The sequence below is a fragment of the Paramormyrops kingsleyae genome, chromosome 7 (assembly GCF_048594095.1).
Source record: "Paramormyrops kingsleyae isolate MSU_618 chromosome 7, PKINGS_0.4, whole genome shotgun sequence".
NCBI lineage: Eukaryota > Metazoa > Chordata > Actinopteri > Osteoglossiformes > Mormyridae > Paramormyrops > Paramormyrops kingsleyae.
In genome coordinates, this window is record NC_132803.1 from 29,216,021 (window position 1) to 29,241,404 (window position 25,384).

General features: G+C 45.7%; 2 protein-coding genes across 3 annotated transcripts in view; one reads left to right on the top strand and one right to left on the bottom strand.

The window, feature by feature from the left end:
- The first annotated feature begins 341 nt into the window (after window positions 1–341).
- On the top strand, window positions 342–22,522 carry akna (AT-hook transcription factor). Its single transcript, XM_023831527.2, has 23 exons — window positions 342–870; window positions 6,765–7,366; window positions 7,754–8,342; window positions 8,997–9,285; window positions 9,656–9,730; window positions 10,910–11,066; window positions 11,409–11,530; window positions 11,960–12,019; window positions 12,234–12,352; window positions 12,712–12,883; window positions 13,328–13,464; window positions 15,478–15,639; window positions 15,841–16,027; window positions 16,481–16,584; window positions 17,734–17,978; window positions 18,416–18,560; window positions 19,004–19,123; window positions 19,448–19,590; window positions 19,780–19,905; window positions 19,992–20,090; window positions 20,189–20,278; window positions 20,490–20,640; window positions 20,775–22,522. The coding sequence occupies exons 2-23, from the start codon at window positions 7,081–7,083 to the stop codon at window positions 21,049–21,051; spliced, it is 3,855 nt and encodes a 1,284-aa protein (XP_023687295.2). The 5' UTR covers window positions 342–870; window positions 6,765–7,080; the 3' UTR covers window positions 21,052–22,522.
- Window positions 22,523–23,510: 988 nt separating this feature from the next.
- stxbp1a (syntaxin binding protein 1a) overlaps window positions 23,511–25,384 on the bottom strand; it is a 31,019-nt gene continuing 29,145 nt past the window's right edge. For both annotated transcript variants that reach the window (XM_023831505.2, XM_023831503.2), the window contains one exon: window positions 23,511–25,052. In XM_023831505.2, the coding sequence (XP_023687273.1) occupies window positions 24,976–25,052 (77 nt within the window). In that variant the 3' untranslated portion in view covers window positions 23,511–24,975. The remainder of the gene's footprint in view (window positions 25,053–25,384) is intronic.

A 25,384-nucleotide genomic window follows, 5' to 3' on the forward strand; every position in this document is an offset into this window, starting at 1 on the left:
AAACGCCGGTCACGCGTCCGCTAAATCTGGTCTATTAGCTCCCTCCATAGGGAATAGTAGATACTTCATAGCAATGGAAAATGGTCTCATTTAACGAACTTTCCAAGGTTTTACTTTAAGTATTTCTGTCACGTTTCTCTCATGGTCTTGTGTTTATTTGGTAACAACACGTGCATTTATTTCCGTACACGCCGACCTTCTTGCTCCGGAAGAGCGCTTTCCTGTTGATTGTCCCGCGGCGCTCGGCCCGAGCCACCAAACCCCTAACGTCAATCAAGGCGAGCCTCAGTCCCGCCCCCGTCCGGTCAATCCCGCACTCGACCAATCAGCATCCAGTGCAGGGCGCTATGTTAATTTTATGGCAGGTTTTTTTTCTCCACGCCTTCAAATCTAAATTATGGTGCGTGGCTGACTGAAACTAGTATTTATCGGAAAAAGTTTGTGGTCAGAAGCAAGGTAGCTAATGCCAGCTTTAAAAAACTTCCTATAACAAAGTTTCTTAAATATAATGGGTCGTAGCTGCACGGGGCTATTTGAGAATCGGCCAGAACCACCCTTGATTTCCGTGGTGATTGTCTGGGACCCTTGTTTACTAAGTATCTCGGCGAAATGGCGAGCCTGGAAACTGGAGACAGTGCAGTACTTTCGCTCCGAAACCAGTCGCTGAGGAGATGGACCGAAGGAACGCGACAACACTGTACCGCGTGGACTGTGAACGCGCGCCGCATCTCGTCGCTAAGTGACACGGGGACCTCGTGCGGTTCTCAAGGCAACCGCCGCCAAATCAGTGCGACCACAAACCTAGATTGGCGTCGTTTAACTTTTCAGTTTGACTAGTTAAAGGCTGTTAATCCGCGGTACTTCTGCGAGGTAAGTTTTACATTGTATATTGTACGTTGATGTTGAACCCGCTCCGTTTATTTCATTTTCATTTTAGTGTTAGTCTTGTTAGCCGATCTGAACAGTTGCTTTATCGGTGTTAAGTAGCTACCTAAGTCAGGCGTGCAGTACTTGATTATGCACCTCCATAATGGTATATTGTGCCAGTTATCTGAAGTGCATGTTATTTTTTTCTGGAAGTTACAACTGAATCGAAACTCAAAAGTATCACATCTTCTGTCCAAATACTGGCTTGTCATTTCGCAGTTCCTCTTGATACTCTGTAGGAGCAGTACTTGTACGCATGATGTGTGGGGGGGAATCACTAGGTTTTGGAAAATACTCGTTCTGGGGGTGGCCTAAGTTTGGCATTTAGAAGGCGGTCCTCCGTATGTCACTGTTTTGACTGCCAACCTGGTCTGGTTTGCACAGTTCGCTAAGTTCTCTGGAAATTCACCAGGACTAAATTAAATTTTGGGTTTTACACCAGGTACCTGTTTCATTTCAGCATGCATTTTCTCTTTCCATTGAGATTTTTAACCTAGCACAAAAATGATTAGATTTAATGCAATTGCATGTAATACTAGATATGTTTATAGTAAGTACTTGTACCATACCCATCTGACATATAATATGACATAAAACTTTTCAAATGGGCTTAAAGCAGGGGTCTCCAACTCCAGTCCTGGAGAGCTACTATCCAGTAGGTTTTCTGTTCCACTTGGCTTCTGATGAGCCACACCTGTTCCTGGTATTTACCTGAGGACAGGTGTGGCTCATCAGAAGCCAGGTAGAATAGAAAACCTACTGGACAGTAGCTCTCCAGGACCGGAGTTGGAGACCCCTGGTTTAAAGGCTTGTTATATATTTTATACTTCTCCATTGAATCCGGCTTTTTACGATATTAATGCCACTGCATAATTAGAAGATGTTTTCAAAGAGCTGGCAAAATATTTGATGGCCTATGCGATAATTTTCCTTTACACTTGGCATCATGCGAGGCAAGTCCAGACTGCTGTCTAAGGATGTACAGGAACAGTCTTCCATGCTGATTCCCTTATTTAGGCTCAAGCAAGTGTGTGTATATGGGATAGAAGAGCCAGTTATCTCATGCGCTGGCAACTCTTGCTGAAATGGAGTCATTAGGCATTGTTTCATGGTTCTTCGAGCCCCTCCTCCTGATGCCAGGTGTGTTTTTAAATGCCTTGGTCACACATCATTAAAGCCATGTGCAAAGTAATCAGGCTCATTCTCCTTCTGCCTTTGAGGTTTGTATGCTGGATTTAAACATCCTTAAACCACCTGTAGCATATTTCAGTTTGGCCTTCAGGTTCCATCAAGTGAACTTTGTATTGATGTTCATAAGATCATATTCTGACTGGAAGGTGGATTGATTACTCACTAGGTAGCACTGTTATCTCTCTCCTCAGTCCCGGGTTGAGGGTTCGAATCTTGACCCTGTTTGGTGTATATGATGACTCTGTGTGTTATGGTTCTTCCCCTGCAATCTAAAATATGAGGCAAATTAACTTAATCATTATATTAACCTCAGTGTTTATATGAGTGGGTTTGTTATTTTTGCTTTGTTCAGGTCCCCACAATGTTAACCTCAATTTTATAAAAGTCTGTGAATGAAATCAAAAAACTAAAATAGGCAAAAGTCTTATCTTGTTTGGTTACTTATGGTTAAGTTTAGGACTGGGTATGGTTATGGTTGTCATAGTCAGAATTAGGGTTATGCTCATAGAAATGAATGGAGGGTTCCACAGTGGTGCTGTGCGTGTGCACATGCATGCCCATCAAGAGTGTTCTCTTGCTGTGTACCCTGAGCTTTCTGGGATAAGGTCACAGTGAGTCTCGACCCTGTACTGGCTAAGCCATTTAACATGATGGATAGATTGATATTAAAACTATTTGACTACAGCCTTTTGGAGAATGAGATTATTAAAAAAAGAAAACAGCTTAAACATAGACCCGTAACGAATGGTATTAAAAGATCTGGTGAATTTAGCATAATGGAGAGGGCATTTGCATCCATATCAGTGTAGACTGAGCTTTCACTGAGCTAGCTCTGTCACCTAGAGCCATACCAGCTTAATTCTGGGATCTTACAAAATAGGTCCCTCACCCTGTCTGGCACTGTGGAAAGAATAAGCAGGTGAAATGTCACGAAACTTTCAGAGCATATTTCATGGTCTCTTCTGCTTATGGCTTGACTGCGGCTGTACCCCACAGAAGTTGTGCTTCAGTGTCGGATTCAGGAGAAGCACGTAGGTAATCGGCTTTTTTTTAATCTGGGATCTTGGGGAAAGACAAAGGCTTGAGGACGTCACACCTGGCCATACTGTCGTCTGCTGTGCTGGAAGGACAGGTGGTAGATAGCAACTATTGGGGAAAAGAACTGCAGATGTGGCTACAGGATGCACGCTCAAAGCTTATGGCTGCAGTTCAGGTGCAGTAGTTGCAGGCAGATGCAGTTAAGTCATCTTGCTGCAAAGCTGTCACTAGACAGTATGTAGTCCTGCTGGAAGGGCCCAATCACCCCTGCCAACGAGGACGCACTCAGAAGATTGCACCATAAGAGCGTAATGTGGTGGGGTGAGGAGAGCCAGCATAAATTATTGTGCAAGGATTTTAATTGAATTTGTTAGTTTAATTTTAACTCCTTAATCATTTGTATAAACGTGGATTGTTAGCAGATTAGCTGTTTGTTGTTTTCCTGGACCGTAGCGTAATGCTTGAGCACCCCCTTGTTATGGGAGGGTTGTCATGGTGACTGGCAGTCGCGGACTTAGGGAGCTTGTCCCTGCTGTCTAAGGAAATGTTGCAGGGCGTCTTTTAAATGAGGCCTCTAGGGCTTCACTTTAACAGGGGCTTCAAAGCTCAAAGCCTCTGTTAAGTGCAACACTCTTCTTATATCACATTTTGTTGTAAAATGAGACTAACTGTTAAGAAGGATTGTTAGTAAAGGTGAGATTAAGATATATAAGGAGAATGGAAATCTGATCATTCTATTGCTATTTGTTCTAGTATCTATTATTGTTTTCAGGGAGTTTTAATGCCTTTAATGTGTGTGTGTGTGTGTGTGTGTGTGTGTGTGTGTGTGTATTTATATATATATATATATATATATATATATATATATATATATATATATATATATATATATATATATATATATATATATATATATATATATATATATATATAAAAATACACACTCATATGTACATGTGTTTTTGTCCATGTATGCAAGCCTGCCATCTCAGGGGGACAACTGGAGAAGTTGTCCCAGCCCCAATAGAAGGCCTATTTGGCAGGGGTTGCACATCATGGAGTTGAAGTAATTCTGTTCCTGGGCCAGGAATTATGCACAGAGAGCCTGTGTGTGCGCACATCTGTGTGCTTTCACATACATGTGTTGCACTGTGTGTTTAGTGCAAGCAGTCCCAGTTTACTTATATTCTTGTAGGGTATTGACATCTAGCCACTCTCACAGAGTCACACAGGACAGAAGTATTGGGACACCTGGCCATTACACCGACAGGATATTTTATGACATTCCATTGTACATCCATAGGCATCAATCTGGAGTCAGTCCCCCATTTGCAGCTATGACAGCTGCCACTCTTCTGGGAAGGCTTTCCACAAGATTCATCCAGAAGAGCATTTGTGCGGTCAGGCACTGATGTTGGATGTGAAAGCCTACCTCACAATCTCCATTTTAGTTCATCCCAAAGGTGTTTGATGGGGAGGAAGTCAAGGCTCTGTGTGGGCCAGTCAAGTTCTTCCACACTAAACTCACCCAACTATGTCTTTATGGACCTTGTTTTGTGCACTGGGGCACAGTCATGCTGGAGCAGAAAAGGGCCTTCCCCAAAATGTACCCACAAAGTTGGAAGCAGAGAATTGTCCAAAATATCTTTGTATGCTGAAGCATTAAGAACTCCCTAAGGGGCCAAGCCCAACTCCTGAAAAGCCCCATACCATTATCCCTCCTTCACCAAACTTTACCGTTGGCACAATGCAGTCAAGCAGGTAATGTTCTCCTGGCATCTGCCAAATCTAGACAGGTACAGAAAGTGTTTATAAACCTGACTGCATGGCTAGGTGCTTGATCTTATACACCTGTGGCTATGGGTCTGAAAGAAGCAACTGAATTCAATGACTGAGCTGTGTCCCAATACTTTTGTCCATATAGTGTAGACCTAGTGGTGCACTGACATGGATATTTTGACAGATACCAATGACCAATATATTTTTCTCTAATATCGCAGAGCAGCAAGGTGGTGCGATGGTTAGCACTGTTACCTCACACCTCTGGGACCAGGGGTTCAAGTTTCCGCCGGGGTTCCATGTGTGTGTCATCGTGGGGTTTCCTCTGGGTGCTCCGGGTTCCCCCTACACTCCAAAAACATGCTAATTAGAATTACCGAATCACTTATCCCCCAACGGTGTGCTTCTGTAAGTGGATGGTGTGTGTGTGTGTGTGTGTGTGTGTGTGCCCTGTGATGGGATGGCACCCTGTCCTGGGTTGTTCCCTGCCTTTGGCCTGTAACCTCTGGAATAGGCCTTGGACCCCCCACCACCCTGAATAGAGCAAGCAGTTTCAAAAAATGGGTGGATGGATGGTTCGCTGATGCCGATAACTGGCTAACCTCTGGTCCACTTGGGACCACTTTTAAGTAGAGGTGCCACCAGTCCCGGATTTTATTGTCTCATTTTGAAACAATATGATACACGATTCCTGTATTTTTGGACCTTGAGATCAATTTTCTCCAACCCCCACCCCCTCAGCAAATTTTATCATTGGGGACTTAGGGGGGTAGGGGATGATGTCTCTTACTTGTGGCAGCCTCACTTCTAAGTGATGAATGAGGTAACAAAATCCCTCATCCTCCGCAATGGAAAATGAGTGATTGTCCAGTGCAGTAATCTCCATTATTTTTGTAGCTATGTCTTTAGCTCTAGTGCTTCTAATTTTTAATCTTAATAAAGTTTAAATAAATATTCATGAATATCAACTGATATGTTAACTGTGATATCATACATCTCTGTAAACCAAGTGACAGGAGGCAGGAAAAGGAGCTTTGCATTGAAACTTTTTCTTTCATTCGCTGCTTGTTTCTGTATCTGTTTTACTTTACCTTGCTGTCCAGTAACTACAGGGTAAAATCTACCTCGGTAAACCTTTTTAGACCTTGTAAAGATGGCTGCATGACTTTGCAGTCCGAGTCCTGAGACAGGCCACAGTCAGGGTGTTTGATGTTTGGCAGAGTCTAAAACCAGGCTTTGCTGCTTTGAGGCTGTTTGGTGCTTCAGAGCTGCCGGTTTGTGGAGGTGACAGGTGAAATGTCTTTTTTTTTTTTCTCCCTCTTTCTACATTTTTATATGTTGGTGTTCCATACCCCACCACCACCACCACCACCACCACCGCCACCACTTATTTATAGTTGCAGTACATTTCTGTGAAGCACAAGAATCTCTTAGGCTTTCCCTGCACACACTTAATTATCCCTGGAAACACACAGTCAGGGCGCACGGAAAGCAGCCCCCCTGAGCAGAAACTCTGTCTGCTTATTTATATCCCCCCGGGGCTGATTCCAGTGCTATTACCTTTACCAGAGCTCGATCCACAGTTAAAAAAAAAAATAAAATAAAGGCTGTGCCAATGGCCACAGTGTTCCTGACAAAGTGAAGCATGTCACAGAGGAACAGCTTTATTAAAGCCCAAATCTTATTATAGGTGCCCGGTTTTGTTAGGCTTTCTGCTGTTCAGAGCCATTTTCTGGCATTTTCCTCTTTTAGTCCACTCATCGTCTGTCCTGTAATATAAATGCTTACCTTTTTTCACACTAGTTCTTTTCATCCCACCCTATTTGCAGAGTGTTCTTTGGGCCTCCGGGGAAACCAGCCGCAGTCAGCCCCTAACCGCGTGGGCCGAGAGGGACTCTGCAGCGTGCCCTCTCATACCGGTTATGTGATCCACATACACATTTCAGCTTTGTCGCAGGGCTCTGCCGTAAGACAAACACCGGCCCGATAAACGTGTGAGCGCACTCCCGACCACAGGCCGTCGACCATGCGGCTGCTGCCGCAGCCCAGAGTGGGGGGGACTTTCTGGACTTGTGGGCCCTCCTGGACTGGCTGTCGGTAGGCAGCAGAAGCACCCCCTGCGTAGTGCTAAGACATAGATGTGATATGGAGGAAAGCGTGGGCAGCACCCCCTCTGCTCGCCTGGGAGCTGGCAGCTGGGAGGGGGATGAGAGCCCTCCAGCGGACGAGGATGACTTCTACAAGCTGATGGATGAGCACGGCATCATCGGGCTCGGGGAGCCAGAGGAGGAAGAACCCGTCTGGGAGCCTAAAGATCAGCCCTCCCCCGACACTCTGGCCCTAGAGGATCTGAGCCACCGTTTGAGGGAGCTGATGGACTCCGAACCTCTGTCTCAGTCCCCCAAAGAGGACAGCCGTCCCCTGTCTATCCGTGAGTCATTCACACAGGCTTTACCTTTCAGGCATCACCATACCATTGTCCCAGCAGGTGGCAGTGTGCTTCGAGTTCTTATCCTCCTAAGGAAGATGCTTATCCTGAATTTCTTGAGTAAGAATATCTAGCCTTTTAATTGGATAGCACATGGGTCTATAATACTTGTCATTCTGTTTGGATCTAAGCATCTTCTAACAGCTAACTTATACTTTCAGTAGATGACATGTAGCAAAACTGGACTAAGAAAATCTACTTCAGAAAAACTATTTTAATCTTCTCAAAAGTCAGGTGATTTAGAGGCGTTTAAACATGTAAGCGAATGTAGTGTTGAATTCATTTTTGTTATTTTGACTGCTCTTGACTTTCTGCTGTTCTCTTTCTCAGATGACCTGGAAAAAGCCGGGAACAGTGACAGTGTGGAAGAGGACACCTTCAGTGAGGAGGAAGAGGACCGTGGCGGAGTGGTACAGTGGTGGCAGGCGGAATCCCAGCCTGAGCGAGACGGACAGCTGGAGGGGGTGGGGGTGGAGCCCGACAGAGACGTGGGGGTGTGGTCTGACCTGCCGCTGCCCAGAGAACAGGAGGAGTCAGAAATAAGGAGTAGGTCAGTAGAGGGGAAGGGCAGCAGGGGGGGGTTATGCCCAGTCCCCAGCCCTTCCGGGGGAGTCCGAGGGGGCAGCGGCACCCCCGACTCGGCAGTCCCGCCAGAGCAGTACCCAAAAGCAGGTCAGCTAAACCAACGGCCCATGCGGTCCGAGGCTGACAGCTGGAACTGGTCTGGGCTAGTGCCCCCCTCGAACCCGATGCCGGATTCCGGGAGAGCAAAGCCGAAGCAGCTGCCCTGTGAGTTGCCGTGCCCTGCAGCCAGACATCCTCCTGAAAGCAGCCAGGCGGTTCCCCGGCTGAAAGCCTGCCACCATACAGCAAGAGCCTCCACAGAGCCAGTGGGCAACCCCAACCTGGATGGCAGCAGGTGGGCCTGACCTCTCCTACTCTGCATCTGTCAGAGAATATGAAGCAAAAAACCATCAAACGACGGAGCGCATATACGTAGACAACGTATTTCTGTTTTACAGCCCTTTTTCAAAATGTTTTTTAGTGCATATATATATATACATACATACATACATACATACATACATACATACATACATACATACATACATACATACATACATACATACATACATACATACATACATACATACATACATACATACATACATACATACATACATACATACATACATACATACATACATACATACATACATACATACATACATACATACATACACACACACACACACCACCAGCACACACACTTACGCCCCAAGTATGAACGGTGTTGTATAAAGTTCAGTGCTATAGGATAAAGGAGTACTTGATCGCAGGAGCAAATTGTGCTGCATGCAGCAGTGAGATCATAATGCACAGGCGAATATGCGTATAGTGCAAAAACGATACCCATGGTGCAGACAAGTAAATGTGGGGTAAACAGATTTTGAAGGTACACTAATAGAAATGATTTGCTATCTGGTTTGTTTTCAGTAGTATACAACCTGTATGTGTGCTGTCTGGCTCATTTGGGATCTCTGCATGTGTCCTTGTGTGCCTTCAATGGCAGGAGAGGACGGCTGAGTCACCCACTGCCAGATTTCTCCAAAGTCCAGCCCAAGGTCCGCTTCCCAAAGACGGACTACAGGCCGCCCAGAAGTAAGGGCTCCTCCCTCTGCCGGACCCCAGGTCCCGGCCCCCCCGCCGCACTCAAGTCCCCCGCCGACATTGTGAAGGAGGTTCTGATGAGCGGCTCCGAGGGCCCCCACGCCGCCGGGTCCCCATCTCACCCTGAGGCCATCATGCCTCCAGAATTCGCTTCAGCTCAGCAGGCCCACGCTCTCATGCACCAGCTCCAGGTATCCATGCGGGGGAGCCGTTTGTCCTCGCGGTTCAGCCTCCGATACATTCTGAATGTCAATGAGAACCACGGTGCTTCTTGTTCTGTTTATTGTTGTTGTTCTTGTCGTTAATGAAATTAAAAATGAGACGACATCGACCTCGGTGACATTGAGTATACAGCCGGGTTTTACCCTGCAGCAGCTCAAGTTAATTATCTTGCCTGAGGGTTCTATAGGAAATCCTCTCCTAGGACTTAAAGAGGCCGACTAAGGTTACAGACTCTCAGCCTCCGACATGATGCTGCTCGATGCTCATTATGCTGCATTACAGCCCCTGACAGCTCGCTCTCTCTCTCTCTCCATCTTTCTATCTCTCTCTCTCTCAAAGGAGGACTACAACAAACTGCTCACCAAGTACGCAGAGGCAGAAAACACTATAGACAGACTGCGTCTGAAGGCAAAGGTTGTGCGTCTCTGGGGTTGCGTGTATTTTCTAAGCCCTCTGTCATTTATTCCCTGAAGCCTCTATCGCTGGATAGCTCTCTGCTCACAGGATAGCTCTCTGCTCACAGGATAGCTCTCTGCTCACAGGATAGCTCTCTGCTCACAGGATAGCTCTCTGCAGGTTCTTCAGCTTGACCCCTGAGGTTCATGTGTTGCCTCTTCCATAGTCATTTGGCATGGCTTGTCCTGTGGGTACAGTCATGTGACCCGTCAATACTAATTAAAAAAACAGTGTGAAGGTGTTTGCTTCTGTGCCCTACGATCCGCGCGGCAGTCAGGTGGACTCTGACTCTGAGGGGGTTTACAGAGGATCCTTTTAAAGGTCATTTAGCAGATGCAGCAGCCAGGTCCTGCTCTGTAATAGGCTCCGATTCTTCTCGGTCAGCACCACCCCCCACCCCCCTCCGTGGTCCCTGCTTTGAGTCCTTCTGTCACTCCTTGTTAATCCTTTGACTTGTCCGGGCTGCCAGGTGGCCATTAAGCTCGATAACCAGTGAAGTTGCCACCTGCTTCCAAGTAAAAGCAAGCGAATGTTTTCATCCCTGCATACAGTAGATTTTCTCGCTGGTTTTATTTAAGTCTATAATGGCCGCTGCTTCTCTGCTGAGTGCAGAGGTCACATGACGCAGATGCAGTCACATGGGCTCACCACGCAGGGACAGCGTCCCTTTTCAGCTTTTGCACAAAGGCGTCACTCACGGCCATCCGGGGGCGTGTGTGCTCTGCGTACCGATCGCCGCGTCATAATCATCCGTCTGTTCACATAGGGGCGAGGTCTGATGCGCGTGTATTTTATCACAACTCCGCAGGCCAGCATTTGTTTTACTTATGAGACCCACATATGAAAAGTTTGACTACAAAAGAAAATGATTCGCTCACTGTAAAGGCTTAGGAGTAGATACTGTAAAAGCTTTATGGCTGTGAGTTGAGGGAAATGGCCAGCTTTCTTCTGCATTACTATGGTTCCTTGTAATCTCATTGTTTTATTGCTAATGCTTTGAGTAACATGACTTGAGGTAGTAGGAATGCCCTCGAAAGGAGCGAGAACATAGCATCAGTGTGCCGTTACACACTTGTTTTTCTTCTAATGAGATGTGGAGCTGGTTTTAAACCCTGTTCTGATGCCTGCTGTCCCCAGGTGAACCTGTACTCGGACCCCCCTGAGCCCAGGCATCCTCTACACTTGGGCACCATCAGCATGGGTTCACAGGCGATGAAGCTGACCTTTCCCCAAGCTCAGAGGGCTGAGCTTGGCCACACTGCCGGCCCAATGCATCTCTCAATGCTCAAATCAGGTATATGCTGCCACCTAGTGGTTCTTGTCTCCTCTAGTTATAGCGTGCTTTATTTTTATCTTGTGATTTTATCACTTAATTCAATGTTGGCTTTTCTTTCTTAAAGTAAGCTTAAAGGTCTGTTAACAGGTTGCATTTTGACCACAATAAGCACAGTTTACCATGTTACAACCTTTGTTCTTGGTGACCTTGCATGTTACTTTGAACGAAAGCAACTGCCAAAAACGTAGACTTTCCTGTTTGAACTATTCGCAACCCTGAGATCAGGCAGTGGCTGCCTGGGTCTGTCCTGAAGCTCAGCTCTGCACCCTCTCAGCTGTCCTCGTTCGCCTTTATACGCAGACGGGACCGATGGTGCTCTTTCCTCCTCCGAGGCCTCTCTCCCGTCCCGAAGCCTGGACCACCCAGCACGGCAGCTTCTGACCGAATCTCTTATGGAGCAGTCTGACAGCTTCCGGATGCAGGTGGTTATTTGTGACAGCTCTCAGCTTCAAAAAAAGTTGCCAGCTGTTGCCGATGATTTAATACCCATAGAAAGGGCTCTCTGGATTGTAGAGATCTGGCAGCTGTAATTTGTTCAGCTGGGATATTTTAGCATTGCTGAGGAAAATAAAGGGTTTCCTGAGTAATGAATGGCTTTGTACGTTTAGAATTTTTAGAATTTGGTGATCAGTGGTCATTGTTGACACACCACAGCACACAGTGCACAACAACGAAATGTGTCCTCTGCATTTAACCCATATGTGACGTCGTGCCTTAGTGGTGCCTCGCTGGTCGGGGATTCAAACCAGCAATCTTTGAATTACATGTGCGCCTCCGTAACCATTAAGCCACCACTGTCCACAATTTGTTTGTTAGATCTGACCTAGCTAACCCATTCAATCCCACTGCAGGTTGACTGCTTTGAAGACTTTGTGAAGAATGGAAAGCTGACACCCTTTCAGCAGATGGAGGTAAATCCACCTAAACAGCTGTAATGTGAGTTTCTGAAGAACACAAACCCATCTTGGTGTTTCCCAAACCCAGTGGAAGTAGAGGTAGATCATGATGTTTCCAGTGGTCTTGACCACGTAGTTACCAGAGAATGAGTGTTATGAGGCAGTGACTGGATTTCAAGCTGAGGCCACCATGACCACTGTGACGTTTCTCTCGCTCTTGTTGATCCAGGGCTTATCGGACCTGGCCAGGGGGCTGGACGCCCTGGAGAGGGGTTACCTGCAGGCTCGGGGTGAGCACCGGGTCCTGCAGCAACACGGCAGGCAGCCTGCCGCCTTTGATCCAGACAGGTGAGTCTGCCTGCACCTCTGAGTTTGGCTTGAGGGTTTTGAGGCTGAGGTTTTCCTTAACTGCACGTCAATCCTAAAATAGTGTCTTCTGGCTGTGCTGAAACAGGAGATTGGTTTCCCAATATTATACAACACATGAAACAGTATTTTATTTCTATTTATTGAAGCTTTGCAGATATGCTCAAAGGCTGATACATGGTGTTGGGGATTTTTAGTGATGCTGAATTTTGTTTATCCTTTCTATCTTCCCTTCTCTCTGTTCTTTACTTCCCTTTACAGCCATTTCCTTCCCTTTCTTGGTTATTAAATTTGTGTGGAGCAGAAACGTTTTGTTTTGGTGTCCTGTTTCTCTGCCTCAGGGAGCTAGAGGGGTGGATCTTCCGTTTGGGGATGCGTCTGGAGCAGCTGAGGGAACAGGTGGGGCAGCCTGCGCCACACCAGCCTCACCTCAGATCCTCGTGTCCCCCACCTTCAGAACCTGATCCTCTCTCGGCCCAGGACCACAGGGAAAGCCCCCCTCTTCTCCCCAAGGTATGAGCCTCTAGAAACATGTCTCCACAATCCCCCCACCCCAGTACGAGTGACACTTAAAAGAAAAGAGCCCACAGTGGAATATTCCGCCTGTCATGTTGTATGACTGCTGTGGGGTTTTGCAGTTTGCAGGGAAGCCACTAGGTGGCATCAAAAGCCATGAAATGCTTGACAGCAGAATGAAACCATAGATTACCCTTATTTGTTCAATTTAATATCACCTATTATGTTCCCTTTCTTTCTCTGTTTGGTAGAAGCTTTTTAGTTACCAGTAATTAAAGAACTATCTCAATCAGAGAATTTTTAATTCTGCACAGAATGTGTATTGATCCTTGATTAAACTTTAATTATCCCATTTCCCTGGCCCTTAAGGACGCATAACCCTCCAGTGTAGCAGGGACCCTCTGTTTCTGAATGTCTCCCTGTTTTCTCTTTGTCCCTCAGACGCCCATATTCCCCATGGAGGGCAGGGCCATGAGCCCTTTGAGTGAGGAGGCGGAGCCACAGTCTGCTGCCCTCCATCCCAAGCTGTGGATGAAGCACCAGCAAGCAGAGTGTGATCTCAGCAAGCTGTCGGACCAGTGAGTGTCAGCACCCTGCTCCATCACTACCTGGCTCTCCCAGTCTGGTTTTAAGGAGCTAAAACCTCTGTCTGTGCGATATTGTGTTATATTTATTTGTTGAACAGATTCTGTTGTCCGAAGGAACACTCAAGTGAGGATCAGAGATCAGGGACAGGCCGTATTCGTGGAGTAATTGGGCTTGGGGGCCTCGCCCAAGGGGGATCCCATTGGTGACTGATGATGTCATTACATCAGCCGGCCTCCCAGCCATGGCTACACAGTCCTATAACTCGCTGGGCTGCACTCCACCCAGTGTAATTTTATATGGTCAAAATTTCAACAGACACCAGTATTTTAAGTTCAACGGTGCTTTACTGATTGATATATTTCTCAAACTCTTAATGTGAATATAAAGCAAGCCGCCTTAATCTTATAACAGAGTAGCATGAATTATTTCTCAAACAAGTAATATTTAATTGTGTTCTGCTTAAAAGCACCTCACAAATGAACTTCTGATTCTAAGGTTTTTGTGCAGTATAATACAATAATTTCCTTTCCCAGTTGATCACTAGCCGCTTATGTATGACTTGTGTGTTATTGTGTCTCTGTTTGCTTAGCTCTCTGGATTTTGGTCACTTTGTGTTGTATGTAATTAGGGCTGACCGATTTTTATTGATATCAAATCGCGATTTGAAACAACAGGATTAGCAAATGGCAAAGGCTGCAATATAGAATATGCATTATACAGCACGTCTTACCCAGGGTTTAGAACTGTCCACCAAACACATGAAACCCAAGGAAAATGTTACATTCATGCTGTGAAATTTCACCCCCAGCTTCTAAGTTATTAGTGAATTACTCACCTATTTCATGCTCAGAGGTTGTTTACAGAAAGGTCCTATTATTAGTAGGCCAAGCAGCGTTAACTGCAGGATGCTTTTTCTTACTGGAATTGTGTTATCTTTATTATTGCTTTAACTTAAGTCACAGCTTTTGTAATAATCGATTTATGTTTGATAGTTCTATGCTAAATTCAAAAAGTAATGAATACATGTTGGAAGCAATTCATATCTTTAAGTTCTCATCCGTGCATTAGAATTTAGAGTCTATATTATAGACCAATAAATATTTTCATGGTATCTCATGTGGTAATGCTGTTTCATGTGTTTTAAATCCATTACACACTGAATATTGAACTGAAGCTTGACTTTAAAAAATCCTATCGCAAATCAAATCGCAATATAGATATTTTTTTAGATATTTTCCCCAAATCATTCAGGCCTATATGTAATCTTGCCACCCCCTTCAGATGGTAGGACAGGGAAACCTTTCGTTTCTCACTCTTTTTGCAACATTTTTTGGTTATGGAGATTGTGTGCTGTATTTTCTATTTTCCCATTTCATTCAGTATATGAAAGATGGAGAGATGTGAATTTTTTGGTGATATCCAGGTCTGATGCTGGTTATCCAATCCTCATATCCTGACAAACTCCCAATCTTGGTTGCTGAATATGCTGGTTGTCTTTGCTGCAGTAACTAATCTGTTTCAAGTAAAATGGTTAAGTGTGGCGTAGTGATCACGTCACTCCCAGAGCACTAAAGCTGACTCTCTAACTCATGTTTAATACTTTGTTAAACTGAATTTGAGTGGAGTTGGATGGTTAGTCATTGCTCATTGTATAATTTATCAGTCACTTACTAGTCCTTGAATGGTTTCAGTACTAAAAACAGCTAGTGAATAAAAAATCTGTCTAGTTTTATCCATTAAAGGTTTGTGCTATAGTGAGCATGTTAATGTTACTACCTACATTTCTGAGTTTATTCAGTGTTAGGGATCCATCAAAAACAGGGAGGTTGATTAATGTAGTGCGAAGTTCATGATGATGGGACTTGCAGTGAAGTGTACTCGTTTTCTCCTCTTCATGGAAATTGACCCCACATTTGTTTGTGTTTGTTTGCACGCCATCTGGCAGTGCTCCTTGGCCACTGCAGTGCTGACTGACGAGCTCTTTTTCTGTTCTCTCTATTCAGTTACCAGCTTTCCAAGGAGCTGCCTGGTCTGCTGGACCTATGCCAAGAGTCTGAGGTCAGGGGCAGAGCTCTACTGCACCCTTCGGCTTTGGGGGCCGACCCGGCATGCAGAGGAAATGGCAGGGTGGCCAACCAGGAGAGCGAACAGAGTATACCCTCAGTGTGAGTCTGATCTGGGGAAGCCGACTGCCATCGTCAGAATCGGCGGAGCGGGGTGGTTAATAGTGACTAAGAGTAACATTTGCTAATATGACAGTTAGCAGGGGCTAAATCGCCAATGTCTTTCTGTGGGTCATAGCTTAACTCCACAGCAGTCGAATGGTGCTGGAGTACAATCGGCTGTTGTCTGTTTTGACTCTTTAGGCAGGTAAAGGATACTGGGGGGGTACAGTCTGGTCTACCTCCTGCACACACCAGCAGGAGCCTGGAGAGCCACTTTCCACGGCCCCACCCTCACCCTCACCCCCACCCCCGGGGTGTGGACCAGCCCGGGGGCATGGCCACCCATGACAACAAGCTACAGAGTGGACATGGAAAAGCATCCCCTCTGGTCAGTGCAAATGGTGAACAAAATGAATAGCGAGTAATAGCTGACAGGACTCGACTGGCAAATGTATGTGGTCGGGTTCCATCTCTATGAGCTGTTGGTATTTTGTGAGGATCGAGGTGCTTTTTCAAAATGTCAAACTAAAATTTGCAGATTCCCTCTGGCACCTGCTTTCACTTCACACTGATTAAATGGAAAAGAGGGAGCAAGGGATTGTGGGATAAGATCAGTTCAGGAGAAAGGGTTGGGTAGGCAATATGAGAGAGAGCTGGCTGTTGTGTACAAATTACACACTATTAATGGACAGAAAGGAGAAGAGTTTTTAATAGTAAAATATTTTGTATGATTGCTGTCTGTACTGGTATGATAATATTTGTAAGGGTTTACTTTACCCACAGTTGCCCAAGCTGGATATAGTAACTGAGTCGTGAGCATGTCGTCTCCCCTCTGCTGCAGGATGGGATCGTCTCACCAGAGACGGACAGTGGCTTTGTGGGCTCTGAGAGCAGCCGCCTGACCCGCGTAGTGCACAGTCCCCCCCAGCGGATGTCGAGAGCGAGGTGCGTTCAAGACCGCCCCACCTAGTCTTCTCTCTCTCTCTCTCTCTCTCTCTCACACACACAAGCGTGCACTGCTTTCTCTTCAAACATCACATTCTCTGATTCATAGCCGTGTTACATAAAGTGTTTTACTCTTCCAGTGATCGTCCCTCATCGCTGTGACAGTCTGAGCTTTTTCATAGGATTTCAGCGTGTGCTGGCATTGAACAGGATGTGTTCAGTGATCTGTTTAATTGGAAATTAAAAACAGAGGTTCTAACATAGATTTTTTTACAGTTTTGTTTACTTGTCTTGATCTACTTTTTGTTTCATACTTCCATTCACTGAGTACTTTATTAGGTACACCTGCTTATTCATGCAATTATCTAATCAGCCAATCATGTGGCAGCACTGCGATGAATAAAATCATGCAGACACAGGTCAGAGGCGGATGGGCTACAACAGCAGAGGACCTTGTCGGCTTTCATCCCTGTCAGCCAACAACAGAAAGCTGAGGCTGCAGCGGGCACAGGCTCACCAGCACTTGGCAGTTTAACGCTGGGCAAAACGGAGCTTGGTCAGATAAATTTTTGCTGAGGCATTCAGATGGTAGGGTTAGAATTTGGAGTCAACAGCATGAACCCATGAGCCCGACCTAACTTGTGTCAATAGTCCTGGCCGGTGGTAGAGGTGTAGTCATGCGGGTAATGCATTCTTGTCACACTTTGGACCCATTAATACCAATCGATCATCGCTTGAATGCCATGGCCTGTTTGAGTATTGTTCTCGAGTATTCCATTGTGGCTGCGATTTACCCTCCTAATGGCTGCTTCCAGTATGATGATGCACCTTGACAGTATGTTCAGTATTCTTCAGTGTCCTTCCCAACCACCGGATCTGAATCCAGTAGAACAGCACCTTTGGAATCCATGCCACAAAGAACTGGCGCTGTTTTGAGTATAGATAGGCCTTGCCTGGTATTAGTATAGTGTCCCTAATAAAGTACTCTGCGCATATACAGTACAGCTATATATTTCACTGGAGAAATTCAGGCTGGGCATCGTGATCTAGGCTCCTCCTGGGACGTGAACCAGTGACCTTAAGTATTTTATTCTCTGTATAATGTGCAGCCCCCTGTCTGATCTGCTGATTTCTCCATTTCATCCCCAGGCTTTCTCACCATCTAGAAGAAGCAGGAACAAACGTGCAGCCAACCCCTGTTCAGCCCTCACTGGCCTCTGATTCTACAAGACCATCCTGCCCGGACCACACTGGAGGCTGTTGTCATGCCCCGCCCTCAAGGGGGGAAAGCAGAGTACCCTTCCCCTGTCCCTCTAAACCCGACTCTCCCCAGCACTGGGACGGCAGTGGGATAACAATGACCTCTGGGATCAACGAGTCTGACATTCAGTCCAGTGAGTCTCATTACAGGCATAGATAATGCCATGGCTGTCTTAGTATTTGTCTCTCTCTGTGCTCATTGTTAGAATCTTTCTGTTGGCTTTCTGTAGTTGCTTATGTATGTTCTTATCAGTGACATTAATTGCTTTGAATTAATTATATTATGTTTTCTCTCTGAATCCATGCTTTTGGAGGGGTCATTTTTGATAAACATACATTGTGTGTGCTTGTAGTGTTCTCTTCTACCAGGTGGTGGCAGCAGATTGTTTGCTAGGTGATCATAATATCATATAACCATAGAAAATGAATGTAGTAAAAGGTGGGCATGTCAGTGTGAAAGTGCTACGTGGTGAATTTTCCAGCAAGCAGCAGGCATTGAAGATGCAAACCGATAGAGGAATGAGGTCCCAGCATTACCCCTCTCACACTGTCTTTTCAAACGGCTTCTTAGCCCCCAGTGTGTGTGAGGAAGAGGAGAGCCAAGAGGTCCACACCTTGCAGCCGACTACTGAGCAGCTGTTTGGGCAGAGAAGCCCCTCCCCCACGGCAATGCATCACCGTGTTGCTCCAATCAGAGCGCAGCTGACTGACAAACAGTGAGTCACATGCTGCCTTATAGAGAGTCATTACCATGTTGACACGGTAACCTGAAACCCTGCTCAGAATCCCAAAAACAAGCGACGATTCTTTTAGCCTGTAATAATATACAAGCCCTAAAACGTAACCGCGCTGCGTCCGTAATTGTCCGTTATTCTTCTGGAGAATGCCGTTCCAAGCTGCTTCTCCTTCCATGAATCCAGGGTGTCAGCTTGGGTTTCAGACCTGCACGGAACTTTCCGACAGGCCTGCGCTGCAGATTATTGCAGTCTTCATCCCATAAAAACAGCCACCTTCTACAAAGATGTCTGCCCATCCTATTTAGCTGCTGGAGGAGTGTAAAGTCTGAGAGATTTGGAGGGGGGGGGGCATTCATTATTATAACTGTGAGACTTTTCATAGCAGCAGTGTCACTCCCCTGTGTGTGTTGACATATGCTCAGTGGGGCCATGCAGTCCCTGCGAGTGGAGATGAACACGCTGAGGGAGGGGCTGGAGGCCAGCCTCCGACAGGCCCCCACCCTCCTTCCTGCCTGGGTGGCACCCCCACGTCCTCCTATCAGGTGGGACCTCTGAATTGCCAGTCCGAATGACACTGAGCGTTCGTTCATTCATTTCTTTTCACTGTATATTGCTTGTTGCTGGGAAAAGTTTGAATTGTGCCTCAGTGAGGATCTGCGCTCTGGAAGTAGCATGTGGGGATCTGCAGGGTGCCGGACGTCTGCCGATTACTGAGCTTTGCTCTAGTGATCCACTCTTGCGTAGATGGTGTGTATGTAACTAACATGGCAGTTAAACAAGTATTTCTATATTTGCTTCTCCCCTGTGTGTGTGTGTGTGTGTGTGTGTGTGTGTGTGTGTGTGTGTGTGTGTGTGAGAGAATCCAGGTTTGCTAGAAGCCCAAAAGTCAGGGGAGGGGGTGAGCAGGTCAAACAGAGAACAGAGGAAGAAGACGGGTGGGAGGAGGAGTCACTAGGGCCTGCCTTCCAGAGAAGGTCTGCCTCCTGCTGGAGACCTAACCTTAGCATCAGTGAGTTTGACAAGCTGGCAGTTTGAGACACACATGAATGCATAGACCTGTTTGAAGGACTTGATTTATGGTTTAATTCGCTGTGCATATGATGGTGATTCCTGGATGAAGGGTGAAAGCTGCTTTATTCATCGTCATTGTTATTTAGACTCCCATTTTGTGTGTTTCTCATTTCCCTGCAATCTCCAGCCCCTGATTCTGAGCATTCTGAGAGAACCTCCAAGCCAAGGTCTTCCAGGAACATCCCAGCATCACCTGCAGCACAAGGAGTAAGGGGCCGGGCCCGATCGGACCCCATGCCATGCAGAGGATCCGGTAAGCAGTGGACCCCTGCAGCAGGACCTGCTGCCAACTCCAGGTCGGGCTTTAACTCTGCGGCTGTGCGGTTCTGTTCTCCGCAGGCCGGCTGTGTCACCTGACTCACTCCAGTGGTTCTGATGAACCCGAGAGGCGAGAAAGCAAAAGCTGTGCCAGGCCACCATCTCGGTCACACCTGAACGGTACCTCTCTGGCCCATTAATCTGTGCAGGCATGTTTCTGGGAGTGCGTTGCCCCGACTCACTCTCTCATGTTTCCGTTCTCTTCCTTGCGGCCATAGGGGCCATAGGGGGCGCCGTCCACTCATCACGCTGTCCTCTGTGCAGTGCTCCTGAACAGCTGCATGGGGTTAGAGATGCCAGGGGGGCAGGTGAGAACCATCCTCTTTCCATGTGTCGTTGCCTAGGATACATTTTTGATCATTTCCAGCAGTAGAGTAATATGACATTAAAATACAAGTAAACATACCATGAAAACATAGTTCAAAGGTTTTGAATGTGGCGTATCCACACCAGTAGTTCCTGTTATCTTCTAATGGAGGAAACGTACATTTAAAAATGCTGCTTTTTCTTGACTTGTAGGCTCTTCTCGGAAGAGACGCTCAGGCTCCACCCCCCGAGGCAAGCGACCAGTGAAGGTCTCACACAAAGCTTCTTCCACGGCGACTCCACCGCCTCACTCCCCCAGCAGTGTGCCAGTGGTTTACTGTGTGCCAGTTTGTCCCTCGGTGCTGTGAGTATCTCTTTTGGCCTACTGCCATTTTGATCCATTTCCAAAAGCCGTGTTTATGCTCACTTGGAAAAGAGCAGCAGCCTTAGACCCCGACACCGAATTCTAATCCAGTCATGACCTTCTGTGTCCGGCAGGTACTGTCCTAGTCCTGTGCTCAGTGCAGGCCCCACATACCTGCGTTCCCTCTACCGGCCACTGGGTGTCGCCAAAGCAGATGCAGGGGACGCTTCCCTGAAAAGACCTCGGCAGCAGGGCACCTCCCTGTCATCCGACGTAGATCCCCTCGGCCAGTCCCTGAGCCGTGCCATTGAGGCTGCCACGAGTATGCGGGCTGCCTCCCAGCATATGAGCCGCTCACTTGCCTCAGGACTTCGTCACCAGGGGGCGCTGGAGCAGTTATGTCCGCACTGAAGCCACCAAATGTACAGCAGACCACGGTGACACATTCAGAGCTGCTTTCAGAAACTCAGGGTATCTGTTCTGCACTGTACCTTCACTTGAATTGCGGTCCCCTGGGCTTCCCATGAAGGAAAACCTGCTCAGTTTCCTTGTGAACTGTGTTTGTTTGTTAGCTTAAGTATGAGTGGAAAGTATATGTTATTTCATTTTTGCTAGTTTCAAAATACAAAATACTAGGTTCAGTCCTGGTTTATGCTAGAATCCAGACACAACCTGCCTGAATCAGGGATTCCTCACAGTGACAGTATAGCTTAAGCCTGTGTTTTTATATAGTGTATTTTGACTGGCAAAACTTGTTTTTTAAGTAGTATCCATGTTTTGAATAGTAATTTATATTAACTGAGCAGAGTGTGGTCATGATTCTCATGTGTCTTACTAAACTGTTGCCACTGTGATATGGATATAGAAAGAGGCTTTTGGTCCAATGAACTTTTCACATGTGGATGTTTTCTCCAGCACTTACTTTTTCAAAGAGGCTGTAAGGGTCAGCGGGAAGCGAGGGAGGCGCTGAGCTCATCTGCGTGGCCATGTTTACTTCCTGTCTGAACGACTGCTTCACCTCTCTGCCTTCTACCATTGATCAGTTAGAATGCATTTGAAGCATAATGAGCTGGTATCTATGAGGTTTGCTTTACTCTTCAAACAGGCAGATGTCTCAAAAGAGGGCAGCTGCATTGTGATTTGACAATGAGCATAGTCTTAAAGGCACTGTAATTGTAAATTCCATCTACCACATAATTACATATACATTGATTTATTCTTATTATCAAAGGCAGGGAATGTGCTTGTTTGAAAATCTAGACAGACTTGTCTCTTCTGAACATTAATGCAGTTTTAATTCATGCATTACTCTGACATTCTGTAGATGTGATGTCATACAGTCTGATCATTTACAATGTTGTAATGTGTAGTTTTTGTGTGTGGACAGCATTTCACTTCTGCATGCCGGATTACACGGTGGTTTCTGGTCGTTACCCTGGGTGCTGGAGACCAGGCCTGCTAGCCCCGAGTCCTCAAACTGAGCCGCCCACTCTCTGCGCTGTATGTGCTCTAGTGGCATTTCGTCTGACTTGGCTTGTTGTACTGTGTACTCTCAAAGCCAGGTGCCAGGTTTACTCGTAGAATTTGGAACCTGGGTACGTTTTTTTGGTCATTCCAGTGAATTAGTGGTTAGTGCCGTTATGAGTAAGCCGAGACTGAAGGGGGATGAAATTTAGCAATATCAATTCATAGAAGGGATATTTTAGATAATAATGCAGTTGTGAGGGACATTTTCATGCTTGACACTGTAAAAAAAATAGCTGAATATTTGTAATTTGATTTTATAGTGTTTGTACTAAAAGTTTTAATTGAAGTTTCCAATAGTGCTTTATAACACAAGAAAGTCTTTTGTAATAGTTAATAGTAAATTATATTTTCTTGAGGTGTTGGGTGAAATGGGTTGGTATGTTTTTCTTTTATTGTGTAATTGTTTACCACATACAGTCTGAAAGTGTTCAGAGTGTCCATGCTGTGGAGCAGTTTAACCAGAAACAGAAGGTAAGGTTTAGTAAAGAGTGACCCCTGCAGCACAGCTTGGCATCCTGCGGCCAGACACTCCTTAGCACTACACTGGGGGGGGGGGGGCGGCTGCTTGGGGCCAAATGTCATGCATTGTGATTGTATCCTTAAATGTGTATGCCATGTTCCCAGTCAGCGGGATGCACGTGTGTCCCCTAGTGGCTTGGTAGGGCCCTGCAGGCTGCCTCTGTGCCATGCTGTGATCCAGAGGTGGCTGTCAGGGGTCTATATGTTCCAAGAGAAGGGACCACTGTAAGTACCCCGTGTACATTTTGACGTGTGAGACATTACAATTATGATGGCAGTCAGAACCGAACCGTGTGACCAATTTCACTGGGTCCTTTTTTTATCATTATTAGCAAGGATCAGGCCAGAAAGTATGGAAACATACATACCAAAAACACCAAAAATTTTTTAACAGGGATCAAGGATAGGATAGACCCCTATTATTCAAATCATGGTCCTCGAGGTCTGAGCACTGCTGGTTTTCCAATCTTCCTTTACCTGTGAGCCAGGTGTGAAGCCTCTGACCAATCAGAATCAGTAAGTATTAAACTAACTACCTGGGAGAACTGAAAACAAGGCCTGGATTTGGAAGCGAGGTCCAGATTTGAAGAACCCTGGGAAAGACAATAATCAGTCTCACCACCCCCCATCACCTGCCTTATTCCAAAAATATTTGTTCAAAGAGATGTTATTGAGACCCATTTTCTATGGGTGAAGACAGAGCAGCAAACATACTAATAATATCATGGGCAGACAAGTTTCAATTTCTTCAATGTGTGATCTGTTAGGAAGATACCTAAACAAAACAGCATCGTGATGTCTTCGTAAGAAAGTACAGAGACAGCTTTAATGGAAGCCAAATTTATTAGACAGCTTTAGTACATAGGTACATATAGAGTACTTCTATTTGTGCTTCAACACTCGCAAACATATAATTCCAATAAGTTAAACAGATTTGAGACAGACCTAATTTATTCATATCTTTCTCTCTGATAAATAACTTTGATATAAATCAATCAAGTAGACATCATGAATGCTATACAACGGCAACAAAGGAAAACTGTTAAACAAGCCTGTGCATCACAGAAAAACGCATAGTGCAATATACAGCCTGTTCGTCCAAGAAAGGGGGACAAAGGAAAGAAACCGAGAGAAGTTTTCATTTGTTTTTTCTTTTTTTTTCTTGCAAAGCCTTTCAACAGTGGAAGATTTTACATTGCACCAGAAGAAAAAGTAACAGACTAATAAAATATAGAGAGATTTTTTTTTTCCCAAGACCACTACAACTACAGCTAAAACGTCACAAAACACAGTGGCTTCACATTGGCATCTTCAAAGGAAATATTTTGCTACTTCACAGTCAGAAATATCACTGGGAACAGTGGGACGCTGAAACATCAACATATGGCATATACACGACACGGTACTCAGTGCATGGGCAGATAAATGTCATTAATAATCAACGGCGTGACGTGATTGGACAGGATACAATACTGAGATACGACTGGCCCTTTGAAAAGTTTTGCAAGCAGTGGCCTTCTGACACTACAACATTTGAGTCTTCGGAGAACAGGTTGGAGGGTAAATGCGTCCAGTCACAGAGCGAGAGGAGGGATGGCGCTTGCGATGCGCAGCCTTTGCCGGCTGTGATATTTACAGCAGCGCTCAGCTTGTGCAAACTCTGTCGTCAGTCCTCATTGGTCCCTTTTTTTCCTCCTGTCTCAGGATGGGCGTGACGCAATGCATTCTGGGAGCTGGTATTTGTTTCTCGTAAGGTGTCTTTTCTGGGGATTCAGCCGCGTCCTCTCTCTGGTCTACGACCCTTAAAGACAGTACGGTCCACTAGGACCCATGCCCCCGGTGGCCTGAGGCAAGCCACGCACTGTTGTCCAACAGCAAAAGTTTGTCACTCTCACGCAAAACCGCGATCAGCAAGTCCCTCCTCTGTCCACCACTGATAGAAGAATGCACACCATTATAAGAAAACCGAGGGAACAAATAAAATCTACAATTTACACATTCTAACAGGTTTCATAGCATACAGTGTTTAAATTTGGTACTTTATGTTTTAAATGGCCTTATTGATACTTAAACCTTATTTTTGCATCCATTTTAAAACATGAGAATACTTGCAATGATTTCTTTGTGTCAACATGTTATATATTTATATATATAATTTTTTTTTTTTATCAATGCTTTAATTTTTTTTTTTTCCTCAAGCAAGATGCATACACATTTAATATAGGAGTGGCTGGCATCCTGGAAGGAATGGGAGGGGCACTAAGAAGGCATGGAGGGGTGGGGGTGACACTACTGCTCCTCATCTGGTTTATTCATAGCTTTGAGGGCGTCGAGGACTGCAGTTGGAGTGAAGATATGAGTCGATCCTGCGGGGGGGGGCATCGATGGGACAGAGAGACATACGTGTTAGAGCAGCCCTATCAAACTTCCTTACAGAAAATGTGTTTTCAGCCATTTTTACCGTATGGGTAATGAAGTGAAGAAAAAAAACACACACACATATATATATATAAAACGATGAAGGGGGATTTCGAGCTCGAACGAAAACTGATTTGTTCTAAGACTAGAGGAACGGTCCGTGAGAATTAACTGACCAATGAGTTTCATAGTCGATTTATGGATTCGGTGGACTGAAAGTCGACTTGAGATCAGGTCGTAGTTAGCAGACGCCCCCATCAGCCAAGAAGCTGCAGGATTC

What these genes read in the sequence shown, in the direction of transcription:
- akna (XM_023831527.2), top strand. Translation starts at nt 7,081, where the DNA reads ATGGAGGAAAGCGTGGGCAGCACCCCCTCTGCTCGCCTGGGAGCTGGC. An exon ending in CGAGTCTGACATTCAGTCCA is followed by an intron (nt 17,979 to 18,415) that starts GTGAGTCTCATT and finishes ACGGCTTCTTAG; the next exon opens with CCCCCAGTGTGTGTGAGGAA. An exon ending in GCGCAGCTGACTGACAAACA is followed by an intron (nt 18,561 to 19,003) that starts GTGAGTCACATG and finishes ACATATGCTCAG; the next exon opens with TGGGGCCATGCAGTCCCTGC.